The sequence below is a fragment of the Misgurnus anguillicaudatus genome, chromosome 9, assembly GCF_027580225.2.
Source record: "Misgurnus anguillicaudatus chromosome 9, ASM2758022v2, whole genome shotgun sequence".
NCBI classification, from domain to species: Eukaryota; Metazoa; Chordata; class Actinopteri; order Cypriniformes; family Cobitidae; genus Misgurnus; species Misgurnus anguillicaudatus.
The window spans coordinates 3,848,139-3,868,158 of NC_073345.2; the positions used below are offsets into that span (position 1 = coordinate 3,848,139).

At 36.6% G+C, this 20,020-nt stretch overlaps 1 protein-coding gene across 2 annotated transcripts in view; it reads left to right on the forward strand.

Annotated features, from left to right (window-relative positions):
• The window catches only part of stk32a (serine/threonine kinase 32A), a 60,702-nt gene that overhangs the window by 21,251 nt on the left and 19,431 nt on the right, over positions 1 to 20,020 (forward strand). Inside the window, exons 6-10 of one of the 2 annotated variants that reach the window (XR_008637772.2) lie at positions 6,943 to 6,980; positions 15,271 to 15,360; positions 16,047 to 16,150; positions 19,151 to 19,267; positions 19,448 to 19,560. Coding sequence is in view for 1 of the 2 variants with exons in the window: in XM_055179870.2 (XP_055035845.1) it covers positions 6,943 to 6,980; positions 15,271 to 15,360; positions 16,047 to 16,150; positions 19,151 to 19,267; positions 19,435 to 19,560 (475 nt within the window). In the remaining variant the exon portion in view is untranslated. Of the gene's footprint in view, positions 1 to 6,942; positions 6,981 to 15,270; positions 15,361 to 16,046; positions 16,151 to 19,150; positions 19,268 to 19,434; positions 19,561 to 20,020 lie in introns of both variants that reach the window. The other variant, XM_055179870.2, reaches the window with a different exon arrangement.

Consider the following 20,020-nt stretch of genomic DNA (forward strand, 5'->3'; position numbering starts at 1 on the left):
TACTTCATCTTATTCAGTACTTTACAGTATTCGGTTTCGGACGCGGCCATTATTTTCTAAAGAGTGGACACACACTGATGACATCATTGAGCGTTTTGTTGTGTCGCTTTGCTGTCACTTTAAAAGCTGCTCAAAATCCTGCCACATCATAGAGCTCCATTTACAGTTTCACATTAAATTACATGATATTTGTACCAATTACCAAATCTGTGTTAATGTTCAAACTGACTTCACCTTAAAGGATTAGTCCATTTTCTTAAAAAAAATCCAGATAATTTACTCACCACCATGTCATCCAAAATTTTGATGTCTTTATTTTGTTCAGTCCAGAAGAAATTAAGTTTTTTGAGGAAAACATTCCAGGATTTTTCTCATTTTAAAGGACAAGTTGGGTATTTTACACTTAAAGCCCTGTTATCAGATTGTTTATGATGAAATAGAACGGTTTTGACTGAAATTTCGACATATGCAGCTGCACCGAGAATTTTCGGGTATTTGATGTTTCCCCTCCCACCTCTATAATGTGTGTATGGGTGCACTGGAACAATCCTTCCTAAAATGCATGAAACTTTCATTTACAAAGACGTGAAACTCACCGAGTGGTCAGGGGTGTTCACTGATAGCTCACACAAAAATCGCTGCAAAAGATGCTTTCCAACAGTTGTTTTAGCATTCGTTGTTAACTTGTGGATCTATTTTTCCAAACGCCTCACATCTGTATATTCTTCCGCTGAGAGCTTGAATAATAGACACTCCAGCCCAGTTGGTGGCGCTAATCCGCCAATGCCAATTGCAAGAATACAAACAAAGTTCCCGGCGTGGAGTAATACCGTACCTCACAGCACATCTAATACAAGTCAATGGAGTTTGACAAAAACTACGATAAAACCTGTTGGAAAGCATCTTTTGCAGCGATTTTTGTGTGAGCATACCAGTGAACACCCCTGACCACTCGCTGAGTTTCACGTCTTTGTAAATGAAAGTTTCATGCATTTTAGGAAGGATTGTTCCTGTGCACCTATACACACATTATAGAGGTGGGAGATGATAGAAGAAACACCTGAACATTCTCGGGCCAGCATCATATGTGCAAATTTCAGTCGAAACCGTTCTATTTCATCATAAACAATCTGAAAACAGGGCTTTAAGTGTAAAATACAGAACTTGTCCTTTAATGGAGTTTAATGGACCCCAACACGTAATTGCGTAATGCTGTGGAAAAGTCACGTGTTACACATATGAAACACACATTTGCGGTCCATTTTTAACAATAAACTGACACAAAGTCATTTATTAGCATTATTCCACATACAACAACGTTGGAACGGTCCTCTTTCTCCACACTTGTAAACACTGGGGCGTAGTTTTGCATTCGTCATCAGTGACCTCTTGACGTAATGACATATTGCGTGAGGTCACGCTGGCGCATCACAGGACCGGAGATAGATGAGAAGTTGTGGTTTAAAAGTGCATATTTTTTATTTTTCTTGTCAAAAATGACAATCGTTTCTATAGATAAGACCCTTACGCCTTGTTTGAGATCATTATAGAGTCTTTTAAAACTCTGTTTAAAAAAAACGTTAAGTGTTGAGTTAAGTGTTAAGTGTTGGGGTCCATTAAAGTCCATTAAAATGAGAAAAATCCTGGAATGTTTTCCTCAAAAAACATAATTTCTTCTCGACTGAACAAAATAAGACATCAACATTTTGGATGACATGGTTGTGAGTAAATTATCTGGATTTTTTTGGAGAAAATGGACTAATCCTTTAACTGCAATAAATTGACCTTTTTGAGATGAACAGGAAAACAGAGATGAACAGAGCAAAAACATTCAGGTTACCACATGTACCACATCTTAAAGCTCTCATAACACACACTGTTTAAATTGTGAACTGTGTTAGTCAGAATGCATGAAATACTGTTAACACCCCCCCCCCCCAAGTAATTTCAATGTTCACTTATTGTTTAATAAAAATACTTAAAACTGGCCAAAACTTGCATCAGGAGTGCACTGTCAGTTGCACGTGATATACCTGTCAGTTGTCCTGTACGCGACGCTGTGCTTTTTACCAGGTGTGTGACCCTGTTTATGTGTTGATGTCAGCTATCTCAGAAGCAGAAAAAAGCTTTAGATCTTAACAAAATTCCTTACCTTATATTTTGATATTTTATTTAGCATAGCATGCTTGAGAGCATTTCCATCCCTAACATGAGCCCCCCCCTTGAGATGACCATTTCTGTTCCAGTGCACCGTCTGAGATGAAAATAATACACCCTGTTTTTCTGCTTTAAGCTGTTTGAATTATTAACACTAGAGTGCTTTTCAATTAAGATGATCTTTAGGGATGAGCAGCTCTTATTGAATCTTACTCTAACTTTTGAGTTGCATGTATTAATAACTGTGTTACTCAATGTGTTTATTTTAATAAATGTATCACTAATTAAATATACTTTAAAAAGGACAGAAATTGTACACACACATGTTTTGCATGCTTTATTTTTGTTATCCTTACTGGCTTTACAGTTTATCTGTGTTGTAATCTATTTCACACAGTCCTCACCTGCACATGTAAACAAAATGACTTCTCTTGCTGTGCAAACGACTGCCACAAAAAATGACCAAAATCTACAGTGAAGTCCAGATCTTATGTGGTTCCCGGTTAAACATTTGAGTATCTGAGACCCCAAACAAATTACATTCAGACTAAAAACACCTAACCCCAGCCAACAGGTTTCATAAACTAAAACTTCATTTTATTTGCTCTCTGACAGGACCTGACAGCACATAAACAAAAGTCTTCAAATAAAGTATTTTTAGAGTACAAACCTTATCTTAGATACTTGTAAATTATGTTTTGATGATATTGGATAGCCATACATTTAAAGCAATTACAAGCCTGCTTTTTACTTCCATGACTAAAAGAAAACGGGTTTTAAAGGTTTTAATAAAAAAATAACAATTTCAATACAAGTGAAAAACAACACAATTATTTAACATTAATCTTAAACTGGGGATCTTCTACCTCCGCTTAGTTTTTCAGTTTACAAAGTCCGTCATCTAAATAGGGATTAGACATAGCGCCAGCGCAACTTGCTTTTAAAGGGGATGAGAGCTGTGACTCTCATTGGTTTACTGCACGTTACGCCCAAAATACTCCCATTACAATAGGACCTACCCTTTTCGACCATGCGCTCAGCGCAAAAACCATTTTTCCCGTCGTTAAATTAGCAAAAGTGGATTCGGACACGCCCATTTAGACGTTGCGTTGTGCGCTTTAGACAATGCACTTAGATCGTTAAAATAGGGCCCAAAATCTTTCTGTTCTTGACAGGGCACATACAAACAAAATGATCTCCACAGTATTCTTTTTGTAATAAAAACATTTGTTTATGTCTTAAGACTCAAGTGTATGTATAGATTAGGCAGAAACCAGTCTGTGCTTCTCTTAAAGAGACAGTAACCTAAATTATCCTACTTAAGTCTGTGTCATTAATGTTAATCAAACAACCCAAGACAAAATCACTTCTGAAGCTCTAAAAATAATAATATTTATATATAATTTATAGAATAAAGACAGTGTTATGAATCATTTAATTCGATTTCTGTACCTAATGCCAATTTCAGACCTTGCTTAATGTGCAACTTTGTTCTTTTTTATAAACGATTACAATTTCTTTATTTGTTATTAGATTTTTCCCACCCCTTTTTTGCTGATCCGAAAAATAATCCGATCCGTGTGATCCGAGCCGTGAGTTTTATGATCCGTCACACCCCTAGTAAAGTTAGTACACAGTCATAGCCATAAATGCAATGGTACTAATAATTGGCATAATGATTTCTTTCGTTGTTGCGATTTTCGGCCTTGGCTTCATTTTTTTCGGTTTCGGCCAAGAATTTTCATGTTGGTGCATTCCTAATAAACACACAAAACACACCTTAACAGATATGAAAATAAACAAAACCCCACAAAAACATTGAATTAGATTAGATTCACCTCTGCAGTTAAGCACAACTTGCAGAGGTGAGGGAGGTCAAAGCAGATTTTTGCTCTGTATGACATTATGGACAAGATGAGATAGTAACAGTGAATACAGTAAAATTAGAGACCAAATAGATGTACAAGTGTCAGCTAGTTTTGACAAATAATTGAATGCCATCTTTTTTAAGAAAGCTTTTTACTTTTTAAATTCTGATTGGTCAAATGGCATATTTAGAGTCTAAGGGGCGGTTTCCCAGACAGGGATTAGACTAGTCCTAGACTAAAATTAATGTAAGAGCTGTCCAAATTGAAATAACTTGCACTGAAAGAAATACATCAGTGCCCTTTGTGTTGTACACAAGTAATGTTTTTAGTAAGGCATGTTTGTTAAAGCTAGTTATATTTTCTAATTAAACTAAGGCCTAGTTCTGGCTTAAGCTATTCCCTGTCCGGGAAACCACCCCTAAATGAAAATTTTCATTTCATCCAAATGTAAATTACTTGTTAGTGTTTCTTACTCAGTAATGTTTTGATAATTTAGGAATTAACAGTTACTTTGTGGTTGCATTTAGTTCAGCTAACTAGAAATGAGCCATTAAAGAGCTCATGTGACTCTCTCTTCATCTCCAGGACATCTGACAAATGTCATGTCGCTGACCGAGGAGTTTATTAAGGTGCTTTTGTGTCAGTTGTCCTTCTGTTTCTCAATAGATGCATGTGGTGGGATCAGGTGAGCAGCAGCAGGACAGATCACTTACATGCTTCATCATGATCGCTCATGTAATGAGGTCATTAGATCCTGCTAATAGGTTGTTGGATTAGTCAAGCGAAAGAAGAGTCTGCTGGATCAGTTTGCTCTCAGGGTGCTCGGGTAACACTGAGTGTAGCTTTTTCTCATAACACTTTATCAACATGTAACCCTGATCAATCACCTTTATGATATTATAGCAAAAATTGATCATAGAGGAGTATATCAATCATTCAGCTGTCCACTTAACTCGGTGAACTCTTAATAGAGATTTAGCATTTGTTACAGAAGATGTTGACGATGAATTAAAATATACTTTCAGTCTATACATCTTCTCCAGTAGAGTTGATCAATAACAACTGCTGAGTTATAAAGCAGTCTGTGCTCGAAATCTACTGCTCGAAATCAGCTTAGGAAAAATAACTTTACTAAGTGAAGAGTTTCGTTGCAAAACGAGATAACCACCGTTTTTTTAATTTTCCAGAAATCTCGTTTTTTGGTTGTGCATTCCAATTAATATCAATTAAACTGCAGTTGGTTTGTTTTGATTTAAACCTTCATAACTTAAAAAATACAGCTAAGTAGCACCATAAAACAAAATAATAACATGATAACATAATAAACATGTTTTGACAAAAATGTTAAAAAATGGATTTATCTCGTTTTGCAACGAAACTCTTCAAGTCATTTTCAATTCTGAAAGCCAGAAACAGCACTACTAGATATAATAAAAATATATATTCATGATAGAAAAACTGATTAACATATCAATATTTATTCAACTTCTTGAATTTGCTGATATTACTCCATATTGATGACCAAACAAAGTAAAGCTCTTATAAAGTTTCCTAGTCTGTCTAAGTGAAGTCTGCGGTTATAATCATTGTTTTGAAAGTAGGACAGATTTAAGCCAGTGTCTGAGCCAGACTTTGTTTCAAACGTCTCTAAAATCTTCATACAGAGACCACAAAAATGAAACACTGCCTATAAAAGTGATTTCTTTTGTGTTCTCTTGTGTAGGCCTGAGGTTTCTCACATCACAATGCCTATTAGTTTCAGACTCCCAGCTATTGATTCAAAGAAACAGTTCACCCCAAAATGAAAATTAACCCATAATTTACACACATTAATGCCAGGTGTAAATGACTTCATTTCTTCAGGCGAACACATTTAACAGTTATAACAGTAAAAGATCATTGCATTTCAAGATTGCAAGAGTCAAAATTGAAACCAAACAAGAACACAGACAACACTCATCATGTTTGAATAAAAAGACTCACAAACATCACACTTACAATGTGCGTATAAAAACCTTTAATAATCCAAAACACAAATGAATATTCCTGTCAATAAAACAATGACACAATATTACTGATTCAAATATTTCCTAAAAACGTGAATAAAAACATGAAACAGTACAGTAGCCGGGTCTCGTTTCAGTAGCCTGTGTCCTTTGGAGGTCGCATTCAAAGCTTGCATACGTCATAAGCTTGCTGTCTCATTTCAGAAAAGCAAGTAGGACACTCCGAATGCGACTTTTTTCCATGGGAATTCTGAGGATGCATGAGATGTATCCTTCGCTGCTGCAAATAAACCAACCAACCATTAAATTGTCATCAGATCATTAAAATACATCTGCAAATGATAAACCCCTATAATGTCTATGCAGTCTTTATTTTACAGAAGACAGAGCACTCACTTTATAGTCAGTGGGTGAATTGATTGACAGGAGTCAGGTTACCATGACAACCGTTGCCAAAAGGAAAATGTGCAGAATCAGGTGTAATGTGTGGCCTGTGTGTAAATGTCAGCTAGTTTTGCACATAACAGAGCGTTGAAGTTTCACACCTGACTCTGTATCTGTGGTTTACTGTCAGTATTATCTAATCTGCTCATCTTGATGTAAGTCCTCTCAGATTCTCCTTTGGCTTCATTTTTTTCAGTGTCCTGGTTGTCTTTGTTGCTGTTGACTGTAGCATAACTTTGTTTTTAAGCTATATTAGTTTGCCTTTTTACTTATATATGATCCTAAGAGCACATTATCTGCTTCAGGTTCTGATATATTTTAATGCAACAATGCACATTATCCCTGTTAGATTTTTCACAGAAGTTTATGTGACTATTTTCTTGTTTTCATTTTCCCAAATTGTTTTTAAATAATGTAATTTTAAACAAATCATTGCTATGATATTTGCTTTATTTGTGTGTTCACAGAGATATAAAACCAGACAACATTTTACTGGATGAACACGGTAAGTCACTGTCATATTATTGTTTTTACACTTACTGAACTCATCTGTACCTGATCTACAGATGTAATGTCTACTACTCATCATCACTATAAGATGTTTATATGCTTTATTGTATGTGGCAAATAAAAAATCTTGAATCTCTATAAACATAAAAGTTTATAAAGGGTCGTTCACACTATGGACAATAACTATAACTAATATAGTTTAAATCATTCTGTATTAAAATAATAGCCCAGTTCACGCCACAACTACAACATTAAAGATAGGAACGAGATCACTTTCAAAGCCTTGTTTCCCCAAATGATAACCATTGACAGCCAATCAAATCTATTTGAATTTAAAGTGCATGCGTATTTGAAATGACAGATAACATTGTTGAGAAGCATCATCCATAAGATAAAATGCATTTACAAGACTTCACATTAAACTTAAAACAACACACCTACCCCCAGTTTAATAGACTTAGAAAACCCTAAACTCCTATTTCCTATAAATTCCTGTTTCCAGGTACAATATAAAGACATTGGGCCCTATCTTGCACCCAGCGCAATTGACTTTGTCAGTGACGCATGTATAATTTCGTATTTTGCACCGGCGCACAGCGGGTTTTTCCCTCCACAGACGCACGTCGGCAAACTAGGGAATGAACTTGCGCTCCCTGGGCGGTTCAGCGCAAAAAAGGAGGCGTGTTCCGGCGCAAACCATCTCTTATGCTATTTTGCAGTTTCAAAAAACAATTGCGCTACTAACCCAAAAAAAAAACTAGTCTAAAGTCAGTGGCGCGTTGCGCGTGGTTCATTATGCTATTTTAAGGACGCATGCTTGACCATAATGTATAGCGTGCACAACGCGCATTGCTTATCTAATCTACACAGATGCAACAGTTATTTTTGCAAATCAAAAATTGTTACAATAAAAAATATAAGATAAGGGAAATCATTAAATCATAAATTGTTACAATAAAAAATATTAATACATGAGATAAGGGAAATCATTGTGGTGAGCATTGTGGTGATAGTTTTTATTTATTTTGTGTGGCAGCGTTAAACAATTATCATGCAAATAACGATTAAAATATTTTCATAAGTTTGTTGTGTGGCTGTATAACGTTTATTTTATCTAAATAATAATTAAAATGTTTTCATAAGAAACCTTAATGTATGTGAACTTGATTTGTAAGTGTACTTTGGGGTTGGACCTTGCTTGCGTTTCTTGTGTCCGATTTCAAAGCCCCCAAACCCTTTCAGCAGTGAGGGTGGATGCAGCGATGTCCTCCTGTGTGCCCGGCGTGCCCGATTTATGCTGGCAAGCTTGGGATCCCCCCGTCTCCTGACATCATTGTAGTGCTTGGCGCAGCTGATGAGACAATTGCGGCTATTTCCTCTCACGCCTGTTTAACCGACGCTGATTTGGGCGGGTTTCTCCCATCCCTATACAAAACAACTTATCTGTCTTTGACTGCTCTTACAAGAACGTGGGTCTCCTCAGCTGTGAACCGCTCCTGGCGTGCACCTGGTAAATCCGTAATAATAATAGCAACCCGCCATGGAACTTGCGCCCATGCGTTTAAAGGGAATGCTGGATCGCATTCTGATTGGTTTATTTGACGTTACGCCCAAACCACACCTATGAATAATGAACCTACTTCAGACCAACACCTTATTGATTTGCGCCCAGCGCAAGACTTATTTCTCCCGCCGGGAAAATAGCAAAAGCGCCCAAGATCCGCCCTCAAAGTCACTTTCGCTTTGCGCTTCACACTTTCGTTTCAGATCGTTAAAATAGAGCCCATTAGGTGTGTTTGACTTCATGCGGGGCTGCACTGACCGATCGGTGGCTGGCTTAGCAGTACATGCTAGTTAGAAATTTTGAACTCCAGAGGGGTTCTGATGACGACACAGCTCTTTGTGATTGGTTGCCTCACTGATGTCAATGATCACCTGCGTTTCATGTTAAATGCAACCTTTAGTTCCACTAATAAACATTATAAATTCATGTTTTTATAACAGGTAAACTCATTTAAGGCAGGATAGGCAGGAATTATCTAAAAAACTTTTTTCCAAATTAGTTTAAACTGTCTTTATATACCAATACATAAGTAAAATGTAAGTACTCTGAAAAATGCACTGTAAAAAATTTGTTGTAATTATGCAGCTGGTTGCCAGTAACTTACTGTAGAAGATAAAAACTGAAAATGTTTAATGTTCATTTAACTTTAAACAAACTGTTGACAGTAAATAACATAAATGTAAAATCTACAGTAAGTTACTGGCAGCTAGTTGTATTTTCTACAGAATTTTTTTACAGTGTGAGTATAAAACTTGAGTGTCTGTAGACCTTTCATGACTGTTTTAAACACAGCTAATTATTTCCATTCAGGACGAAACAAATGATTGGCTTGCGCGACTATCACTCTCTCTCGCTGTCAGGATCCTGTCTGGACTCTTTCTTGTCATAGTTTCTAGCTTCTTGAGACAGGGTTCTGGCAGTACCATGTTTTGTCAAAGCATGTGACTGTGTTTATCAGGCCATGTGCTTTGCTTGTCTCGTCTATCACCCCACCCCTCGTCTCCTCATTAATCACCTCATTATTGTTTGATTCATGTCACCTGTTCCCCTCCTGATTTGCTTCCCTATTTTATGCCCTTGTGTTTGCTGTCCCGTTCGGTTTGTACTTATCCTGTCTGTTAATACTTGTTAAATCTATTATTCAGTCAAGTAAGTGTAGTTCATTGTCAAGTCTGTTTAGTGTCAAATCAAGTGTCCCCCTCGTGGGTTTTATTTTCTTGTTTTAATAAAAGTTTCTGTTAAACTGTCTGCGCCTGGGTTCGTGTCCAGTTCCTGACACTCGCGACCATGGCACCACCCCTGTTGCTACGGGATCTGCCAACACATGCGCACACCCGATTGATTTGAACGTGCACGAGGCACTCTAGGAAGAGCAAAAGTACGGCAGAGAAAGAGCATTCAGAATTCACAGTATGTGCATATGCATTCAGTGAAGGCAAACAAGGCAAACAAAGGAATAAACGAAGAAATCAAACGAGAGTAAATATCGCGTGGCTTTTCCTCGAGTCGACAATGCAGTAGCGGTATTGTCTCCGGCGTGTAGTCCTCATCAGAGTCAACAATGCTTTCATCACAAAAACTCTTACATGCAAAACACCATATATGATATAAATCTTCCATGAAATTCACCTTAATCAGTGTAACTGATAGTAATGGAAAAACGTGAATCAATGCAAGCTTTGTCTTATAAATATAACTAGCTCGCTTGTTACCGAATCAAACTAAATATATTTTAAACTTTACCAGTATCGATATGATAGTGTAATAGTGAGTACTAAAAGCCATCCTATTTGTTTATATTCATAGTGATAGAGTTAGGTGTATTATTACATGTGATTCTGACATGAACTAAAATATTCAATATAAATTGTTTCTGATTGCAACTTTTATTAAAAGATTTGTTTTTTGACAAGTTCGCCATCTTATTCACTTAATTCGCAATTAAAAAAACGGAAACATGGAGTACATGTCACTATAGCAAGCAGCGGGTATTCGACTTGACGCCTCGGTCTTCAACTTGTCTCTCAACTGCAAGCAGCAAACCTCACAGATCGGTCTGCGCAGCACCCAATGAACTCAAACACACCTATTAATATGCAAAAAATCATCATAACATTGTATATTGAGTTGTAAAAACATTTCTTGTGTGTTACACACAATAGTTACACACTGTAGTTTTAACACTACACAGTACTTGATCTGATTTTTTAATCTGACCTGTAGAAGCGACCTTCACACGGTTATTTTTCATCAAAGTAGGCCTAATGAAATGTGTATAATAACTGTATAATCAATATTTGGTGTATATTTATATTGTTTGGCATATCATTGACTCAATGTAATGAATTGAGAGTTGCCTCAAATATAAATATTCTCTCATAATTTCTTCACCTTCATACCATCACAGATGTTTATGACTTCATTTCTTCAGTTAAACACAAACTAATACTTTCATGGTGCTCAAAATGTTTTTTAAACAGTTCCTAAACTTGTGCTCAGCGCAATGTCACTTTCATCAATACTGAAAAAAATGAGCTAAAATTAGATTAAATTAATGCAGGCAAACTAACAAACTGCATAATTTCTGCATAATTAATATGGTAATAGGGAGATGAATATGAATGTCCCCGAGTGTTATGACCCCATCCCTGTAATTCTGGCGGCCCAGAAAAGTTTAGGAGCAGGCCAGAGTGAAAGTGTTTTAGGGAGAGGAGTTATGGTGGGGTCATCTGTGTTTTTATTTGTTTCTGTATTATTCAGAGTGGATCTCTCAGCAGTGAGTTCTTAGCGAGTGGATAGTAAAGCATGATATAAGTGAGCCTAAAACAATAAAGCAGCCTCTGGTACCTACACATTTAGTATCACGTGGTCCATGCCTATCATGCCCCAAAAAAACGTTGAAGACCCCCTGCTATTATGACCCCTGCTTGTTTCCCTTTCATTGTCACTTGGACTCCATTTCCCATCATCCTCCACTATCCCTCACCTGATCGTCATTGTTAATCACCGTCACCTGACCCTCATCATCATATCACTATAAAAGACTGCAATATTGATTCATTCCTTTTATGTTGCTGTGTATGTGTAAAGGCTAATCTGTTTATTAAAGTTATTGTTTATTTTACAATCATCGTCGTCATCATCATCGTCATCCTTGGTCTACACCCTAACCTGTAGTGATGGGAGAAACTAAGCTTTTCGAAGCTTCGAATCAATTGAACCAATTGCTTCGAAAATTGGTTCAGTTTTTCGAAGCGTTCGAAACAACACACACGCTGGTGACACCTGCTGGTCACAATAGTGTAAAAGTAGATCCGTCCAAACATTTTACAATTTTTTTTACAAAATAATAGCAAGATTTTTATTAAAATATGTTTGTCATTAAATCTGTCTATAAACAAAAAGTAGAAAATGGTAGTGTTATAAGTCAGAAAGATGCGTATTTTATGAACTTGTATTATAAAAATGACCTGAGTTCACCTAACCATGTTAGCTCTTTCCCCGCCAGCGATTTTTAAAAAAAGTTGCCAGTCAGCGCCAGCATTTTTCATGATTGTCACAAAAGTTTAATACCGTCCAGATTTTTTTTCTTTAAATATAAACAAACTATATACGAAATGAAAAAACAGACCCTCTGCTTTAAAAAAAAAAACATGTTTCATCCTACCTTCATTTGTTCTCTTTTTATCACCTCTCAAATATGGGTAGGTTTCTTCAAAAACACCCAATTTTAAGCAAAAAGCTGAGATAATTCCATTTTTGCGATAGGACTTTTGATAGAGATTAGATGCAGAGCGATCTTTAAAACATACACAGAGTTCTTTCTCTTTCACGTGAGGCGCTACTTCTGGGGTTGTATAAGTTGCGGAAGTGGATACCACCTGGTGGATAATAGCGGTATTGTGGAAAGCCAAAAATTCTCGTCATTGGCAGGGAAGCGTTTTCTCTTAATTTTCTCCCCCTAGTGGTGAACCATTGGATTTTCGAAACATTTCTCGTTTGCTAAAATCACGTGACTTGGTCAGTTTGAAACAAGCTCCGAACCAATTGATTCGAAACAAAAGATTCGCAAAAGTTTCGAAGCCTCATGAAGCGTGCTTCGAAAGTGACCATCCCTACTAACCTGTAATACCCGTCAGACCAAGGCTTATGAACACAAGATTTTTTTATGACTGAAATGTAATGTGTCCTCATTTCTCACTTACTCCGATGAAATTCATTGGTTGTCTGTATTTGGTTTCTGTGCGCATTGTTATTCAGGTCATTGATTTTTAGTGCTGCCTATTCAGATTTGCTTCCCAAATCTGAGCACTTAACCTAATATTACTACGAGTGTTTGGACATGTACCAAAATAAATGATTTTTCTTAACTGATCTGATACTGTCAATGATCCACCACTGTGCTTTTGTAATGCAGTTGCACCCTGTAATGAGGTGAGCTTGAATCCTCTTTGCTGATGTGGTTTATTGTCAAAGACAAACAAGACAAACCATTCAGAAACAAAAGGCAGAGAGTCCAATACACTAAAAGGCAAGAAATCGGTAAACAAATCAAAGCTAAGTGACAAAATAGGAGCAAACCAATGAACAGCCAAAGGGACAATGCGCATGAAATACACTGCTTGACTGGCTACTCTCTGCTGTCTCAGGCAATGACATCTTTGAGCTGTGTTGGCTTTTCTTTGTGCTTCGAATGGGAGGGGTGAGCGGTGGACAGAGCCGTTAATTGCCGTTACAGCTAAAATGTACACATTGCACCTGTGTCATTCCTACTCCTGTCTGCGCTTTTTAAATTGCGCTCTCATGCTAATTTGCCCTGTTTAGGAAAACTGCCACCTAATGTCTCCATAATAAACACAAAAACAAGCTGTGATTCAGGTGTTGTATATATCTTAAAAATTCTGAGAGGGGGTACGCGAGAACTGAAGTTGGGAAACAATGCCCTACGCAATGTCCCACAGCCATCCACAGGAAATCACACCATCGAGAAACATCTCATTTCATCTCATCATCAACATGTTAGGATGGTTAACTGTCGTATAAACAGTCATTGCCAAAATGTGTGCTTTTGACTTCAATTCTGGCCAATATTTGGGAGTCCGAATCCTGTTGAGCAGATCATCAGTTCAGATGACAGAAGATGCTTGAAGGTCTTTACACCTCTGTGGATTGTTGAGTTTTAATTTCACAAGGAGAGTGAGATGTCTATTTCGGATTGAGTATAAACGTTTTGTTCAGAATTACATATTGTCTGCACTTTAGAAACTGTCTTTGTGTAATTGTACGTTTAACTGATTATCCTAGTGAAAAAATACCAGAAGACTTTCCATTTGAAGCTCTTTTATCCACTGTTATATAAGAATGTGTAAATCTCTGCATGCAGCTGATTTACATTCATATCAACAGCAGCAGCATACATTCTCAACAGCTACTCTTTTTAAAACACCATACTTACAGCATTGCTCCAGTTCCCTCACACCCTGCGGCGATGCAGATCTGTATCAGGGCGAACGGGTGACTTTGGTCATTTCTCTGTTTTCTATCTGCTCTCTACACTCAATGTGACCCCATTACAGGACCTGCCCAACAAATAAGAACCAAACCAGGTCTTGGAATACAATGTTTTGAATTTTATTATATTGGCAAATGCAAACTTTTAGACCAGAGGTTCTCAACTCTGGCCCTCGAGATCCACTTTCCTGAAGAGTTTGGCTTCAGCCCTGATCACCCTGCTGAAAAAAAACAGCATACCAGCAAGACCAGCATATGTTGTTTTTTGGTGCTGGAATGCTGGTGACCACCAGCTAAACCAGCATAGACCAGCATAATTCCCATGCTGGTTTGATGCTGTTTTTGCAGCAGGGCAAACACACCTGAGCAAGTTAATTAAGGTCTTCAGGAATAACAGAAAATTGCAGGTGGGTGAGTTTGATTAGGGTTAGAGCTAATCTCTGCTGGAAAGTGAATCTCACGGGTCAGAGTTGAGAACCTCTTTGTGAGGGTTGAGACGGAAGACAAATGAACCCAATCGCAAACAATGTTGGGGAAGTGAACATAGAACATTTATTAACATAGAAACATGAAAACAAAAGCCCACGTGGGGGCAAAACTACGTTCAACAAGATATTACAAACACTGACTTAACATGATAGACTCTGATGAAAACAATAAACTGGATAAACAATGAAGACTACATAACATAACACATTAGATCATAATGAACCAGCACAAGACAAGAGACAAGAGGAGATTAAATAGGAAAAAACCAAACAAGATAACAAGTGCAGCACAGGTGAGAGGGATAACTAATGATGAATAATTAACAAGGAGGCCATGAACCTCCACATAGAACATGAGGCTGTCAGAACCCTGCCATCATGATTAAACATAAATATAAAACAAGACTCTTATGGCAGAGTCCTGACACTCTTTTTTAGACTATGGCCCTGTCCCAAATGGCCCACTTCATGTGGACTTTTGGTGTCGTGGACTTAAATTGCCCATGCTCGCTTAGTCTATGAGTTCGTAGGGTGTCCCATCTGTCATTTTTTACATTAAACATGCCCTTGCATTAAACATTCATTTCAAAGATGTGACCAGTCGTTTTGGCTTCAAAAGTTGGTTACGTCTGGTTACTTAACCACTTGGACATAAGGGTATTAAAGCATTCTTATAGTCTCATGTTACATGTTGTACTTAAATTTCTTTATCTTTTCTACAGGTCATGCTCACCTTACAGATTTCAACATAGCTGCTATCGTGAAAGATGACCTAAAAGCAACATCTATTGCTGGGACAAAACCGTACATGGGTGAGAGTTTTCATACTTTTGTTATGAACAGAGAACTGAGAGAAGCGATTGATATATCTCCTCTGAAGTGTCACAGCTCATAAAACCGTCTGCAGTCAGTTTATGATCACAAACTTGAAATCTATTTTATGGTACTGCATCTTTTTATTGTACTTTGACTGTACTGCCTTTATATAACAATTCAATTATACTGTATGCATTTGAAGAAATATTTAATGCCATGTTAACTTCAAGAGTAAACATGTAATCACTATAAAAAAAGTCTTCACTAAACAGAAAGAGCGATCCTATAGGCTTCTTATAAGTTTTAAGACTTAATGTGTTGTATGTGAAACTTGTTCAACTTGTTGTACAATTAAAAAGAGATGTACAATTGTATTCTGATTGTTTTGTGATCATGTGCCATGGAAATTTTATTGAAATTTAAAGAAATTAAACATTAGAAATCCATGTAAATAACCTGGTACTACTGCGATGTTGTTTATTTCATATAAAACACACTATAACATTTATGACACACTGTAAAACCTATCTGTATATTATTTGTTATCTGTATATTATTTGTTATTATATAACCTATCTGTACTATCTGTATATTATTAATAATGCAACAAGTGTACCAATAACAACATTTCTTATACACACGCAATGTGCATGATCTCTGCTTGTCTCCTCTACGATTTCAGCCCCAGAGCTGTTCCAGACGATTGAAGGAACACATTCAGGTTACTCATTTGCAGTGGACTGGTGGTCTTTAGGCATAACTGCATATGAGCTGCTCCGGGGACAGGTGAGGGGCAATGGGGACAGGCGGTGAACGTGATTTCACCAAGTAAGATGTGATCCTGGATCAACACCATTGTTGGTCCTGGATCAACATTTTCATTAACCAATCAGATTGCAGGATTAAGATTAGTGTGCATGTTAGATTTAGGTTTAGGATTGGGTTAGGGCCTTTTAAGAAATACTCCTCAAACTATTATTTCACACTAATTTGAGGGCTTAAAAATTGTTAGGGTTTGAGTTAAGGGTATAGGTTGGGGTATCTTTGATTAAAACGCTGATCCAGGATCAACAAAACATTTTGAGAAGACGGACATTTGCGGAGGTTTGGGTACAGACATTGTTTTATTGAAAACATAACAGCATATGTGTTTGCAGCAATATAAAACATTAAAAAGCAAAACATTTCAGAATTTTAATTTTAAACGAAACATCAAACACGTGCTAAAAGCAGGTCCGTGTACTTTTGCGTCCATTCATTTTTCTTTTTTAACCAATAAATATAAAAACGAAAAATGTAATTTTCTCTTTTTCTGTTTTTAAACTGGTGAAAAGATAATCAAAATACAAAGTTATTCTAATTATTTAATAGTATTTTACAATTGAAAAGCAAATAATTGTAATTTATTTACTTTACTTACACAGTTTTGCTGTTTCACATTAAGGCTTCTTCTGGCTGTGAATTCGCAGAGCGCTGCTTTATGCACGTGAACATCACAGCCTTTCTTACTCATTTAGACTATATTAAAACGCGTAGATTATAACTGGCAAGACTGAACATCTACAATTTTTTAAATTATAAATGTTGATTTGTGATAATGGGCTCTATCTTACACCCGGCGCAATGCAGCGCAACAAAAACCTGGTCTAAAGTCTTAAGTCAATGGCGCAATATGTTTTTTTTTTTTTGGTATTTAAAGAGCGCATTATAGTAATATGCGCCGAAACGGGACGACAACGCGGGTTTGCTTAACACATATGATACATGAATGCGCAGCAGCACGAAAACGTTTTTAAATATGAAAGGTTTAAGGATTGAATGTGAAAGATTATTATTGAGTCTCTTGGACATAAATATGGACTAATTATGAGACGTTAGAAGGCACAAAGAGCTGCTTCACCTGCAGTCTGGTAAATAAATGCTTTGCTTTAAACAAATGCATCTGTTTTTAAATGTTTTTAAATGCTACCTCACGGATTTATTGTATATGATGACTCTGTACCTGTGGATATGGTGAGATCAGAAACATTTTTAAGTAATGCTTAAAAAAAACTGACGCTGTCCAAGTGCTGAACCTTGTGGAGACTTTGCGGTTTGTAAATTCTTTATCTCCTGTTTGTAACAACGTAACAAATAAAGTATTTTTACAGTACAAACCTTTTCTTATATACTTGTAAATTATTTTTTGATGATATATTGGATAGCCATTTAAAGCAATTAAAAGCCTGCTTTTTTACTTCCATGGGGCAGTTGGCCTTTCTGTGTGGAGTTTCTGCATGTTCTCCCTGTGTCAGCGTGGGTTTACTCCAGGTACTCCGGTTTCCTCCCAAACCATGCAAGTTAGGCAAATTGGAGATACCAAATTGTCCCTCCCCCAACTTGTGTATAAATCAACTTGTCTAAATAAACTTGTGTATGGATTACCTGGTTCTCGCCATGAATATAGCCCTAGATGCTGGAATGGCGTTAAGAAATAAAGGAAGAAGATTTTACTTCCATGACTAAATGAAAACGGGTTTTAAAGGTTTTAATGAAAAAATAACAATTTCAATACAAGTGTATTGAACAAAATTATTTTACATTAATCTTAAACTGGGGGTCTTCTTCCTCCGCTTAGTTTTCCAGTTTCAATTGAGGGGTTTTACCATTAACGGCTATTTTCAATCAACAAGCAGTCGGTGTTCATGCCAATTTGATTGTTTTAGATAGAGCCTGATTTGTGAAAATTATATCATATATATAAATAACAAACTACTTTTTTTACTGTTTCAGACGGACGTCGGTCTTTTTTTATACTGCATAATCTCTCTATTTTCGCACAGTCCTTCCCGTTCACTTTGAACATTTCTCGTTGTGAATGAATGTTGATTTGCGTTTAAATACCTGTGTCTGAACCATAACTTGTTGCGATGACAGATGCGCACAGGCTGAATCTAAAACTAGTCGATTGGGTCTGACTGCAACACTGCATGTTCATTTAAATAGCCGTTAATTAAATAGCCGTTAATTATAAAATGTGTATCTGTCTTCCGCATGCACCGGCTTCCCAGCAAGCAATTTTGGCTAAAACAAGGCAAAATTTAGGTTGTCAGTGAAAGTCTAATAGTCTAGCCCAAGAATAGACGATGCGTATGTTTACAACATGTAAAAGAAATGAAAGCAAACACCTTGAACACCTGTTGCTTACATAATGGAATACAGTAGGCCTACTTCTCCAAGTTATTTTGACAAGCGGAATAACCAAATTTAAGGTTATTTAGGGTAGAAGTGTGTTCCTATTGCACATGGCCGGACTAGAGTCTCGGTTTTTGCTTGCTGTGTTAACATAATTTGACAAAACTTGAAGAAATGTACAAAAAGCGTAGAATGATGATGTTTACATGCATGAAGCAAAGCACTGCGATCACTGCCAAAGAAGTCTGAATGTGAAATAGCTAATAATCGCGTTTTTTAATTTTAGTTTTAAATGTATAATAAAGGTGCAAAAATCATAAACAAAAATCTGAAAATACATCAATATTTGTTTTTTTGGGGTATGATGTTCTAAATACAGTTTGAATTTAAATTTTGAAATGTAATATTGCATTTTAAAAATACAACAACCGTTTATATTTTATTTTTCATATCATTGTTTATAAAGGAAACATGAATGGACACAAAAGTACACGGACCAAAGCACTTCTCCTTTTCCAATTTAGGATCACCTTTAAATTCTTGCATGATTAAGATAAATACAATGTTTTACTGTAACAGTTTGGCTGATTTCACCCTGTATTTTCTCTCTAGAGACCCTACATTGTGCGTGCTAACACACCAACCAATGAGATTCAGCAAACCTTCCAAAAGATTCAGCCCTGTTACCCTGTGACCTGGTCTTTAGGGATTAAATCCCTTTTAAGAAAGGTAACAATAATCCCACTTGCTGCACTGTAGTTATACTTCATTAATTTATGAATTACAGGTATTTTTAAATGAATGAATGATATATTAATATAATATACTATTGTATGATGTAAAGATTTAGTACTAAACCAAAGAAATAAGACAAATAAGGTGTTTGCTATTTTTAGCTGTTGTGTGTAGATGCTCAGGAAAGGATTTCATGCCTGTCAGAGCTTCAGGATGTGGAATACCTGGCTGAGGTCAACTGGGACGCTGTGCTTAACAAACAAATCCCGCCCGGCTTCCTCCCTAATGTATGTTCATTAAAAACACACACAACACAAATCTTTCAAATGCAACATAGAATTTATTTACAAAATGTATTTAAATACAGTAAGGTTCATTCATTATTCAAAGCGAATCACATCATTTATAGTTTTTGTTATAACTGTATTTTTTTCTGGTATAAATAGTTTATATACTCAATGGTCACAGTTTTTCAAAATACAATGGACCAGGCTCCCAAAATAGTGGTACACAGAAAAATGCATGCCTGCCGATTTAGTCTTAACATTTAAATAGTAAATGAACTTGGCTTGCTGCCCTCGAAAGGAACTTCATTTAATGTTAAAACTAGAGCTGTCAACGTTAATGCATGCAATTAATTCATTTATCTTTAAAATTTAAAATCAGTCAGTCCACCAGCACTGCACAGGGGCTTGATCTGCGGGCCATGGGCAGGAGGTTTGTTTTTCAGTGATGCGAGGACCAATT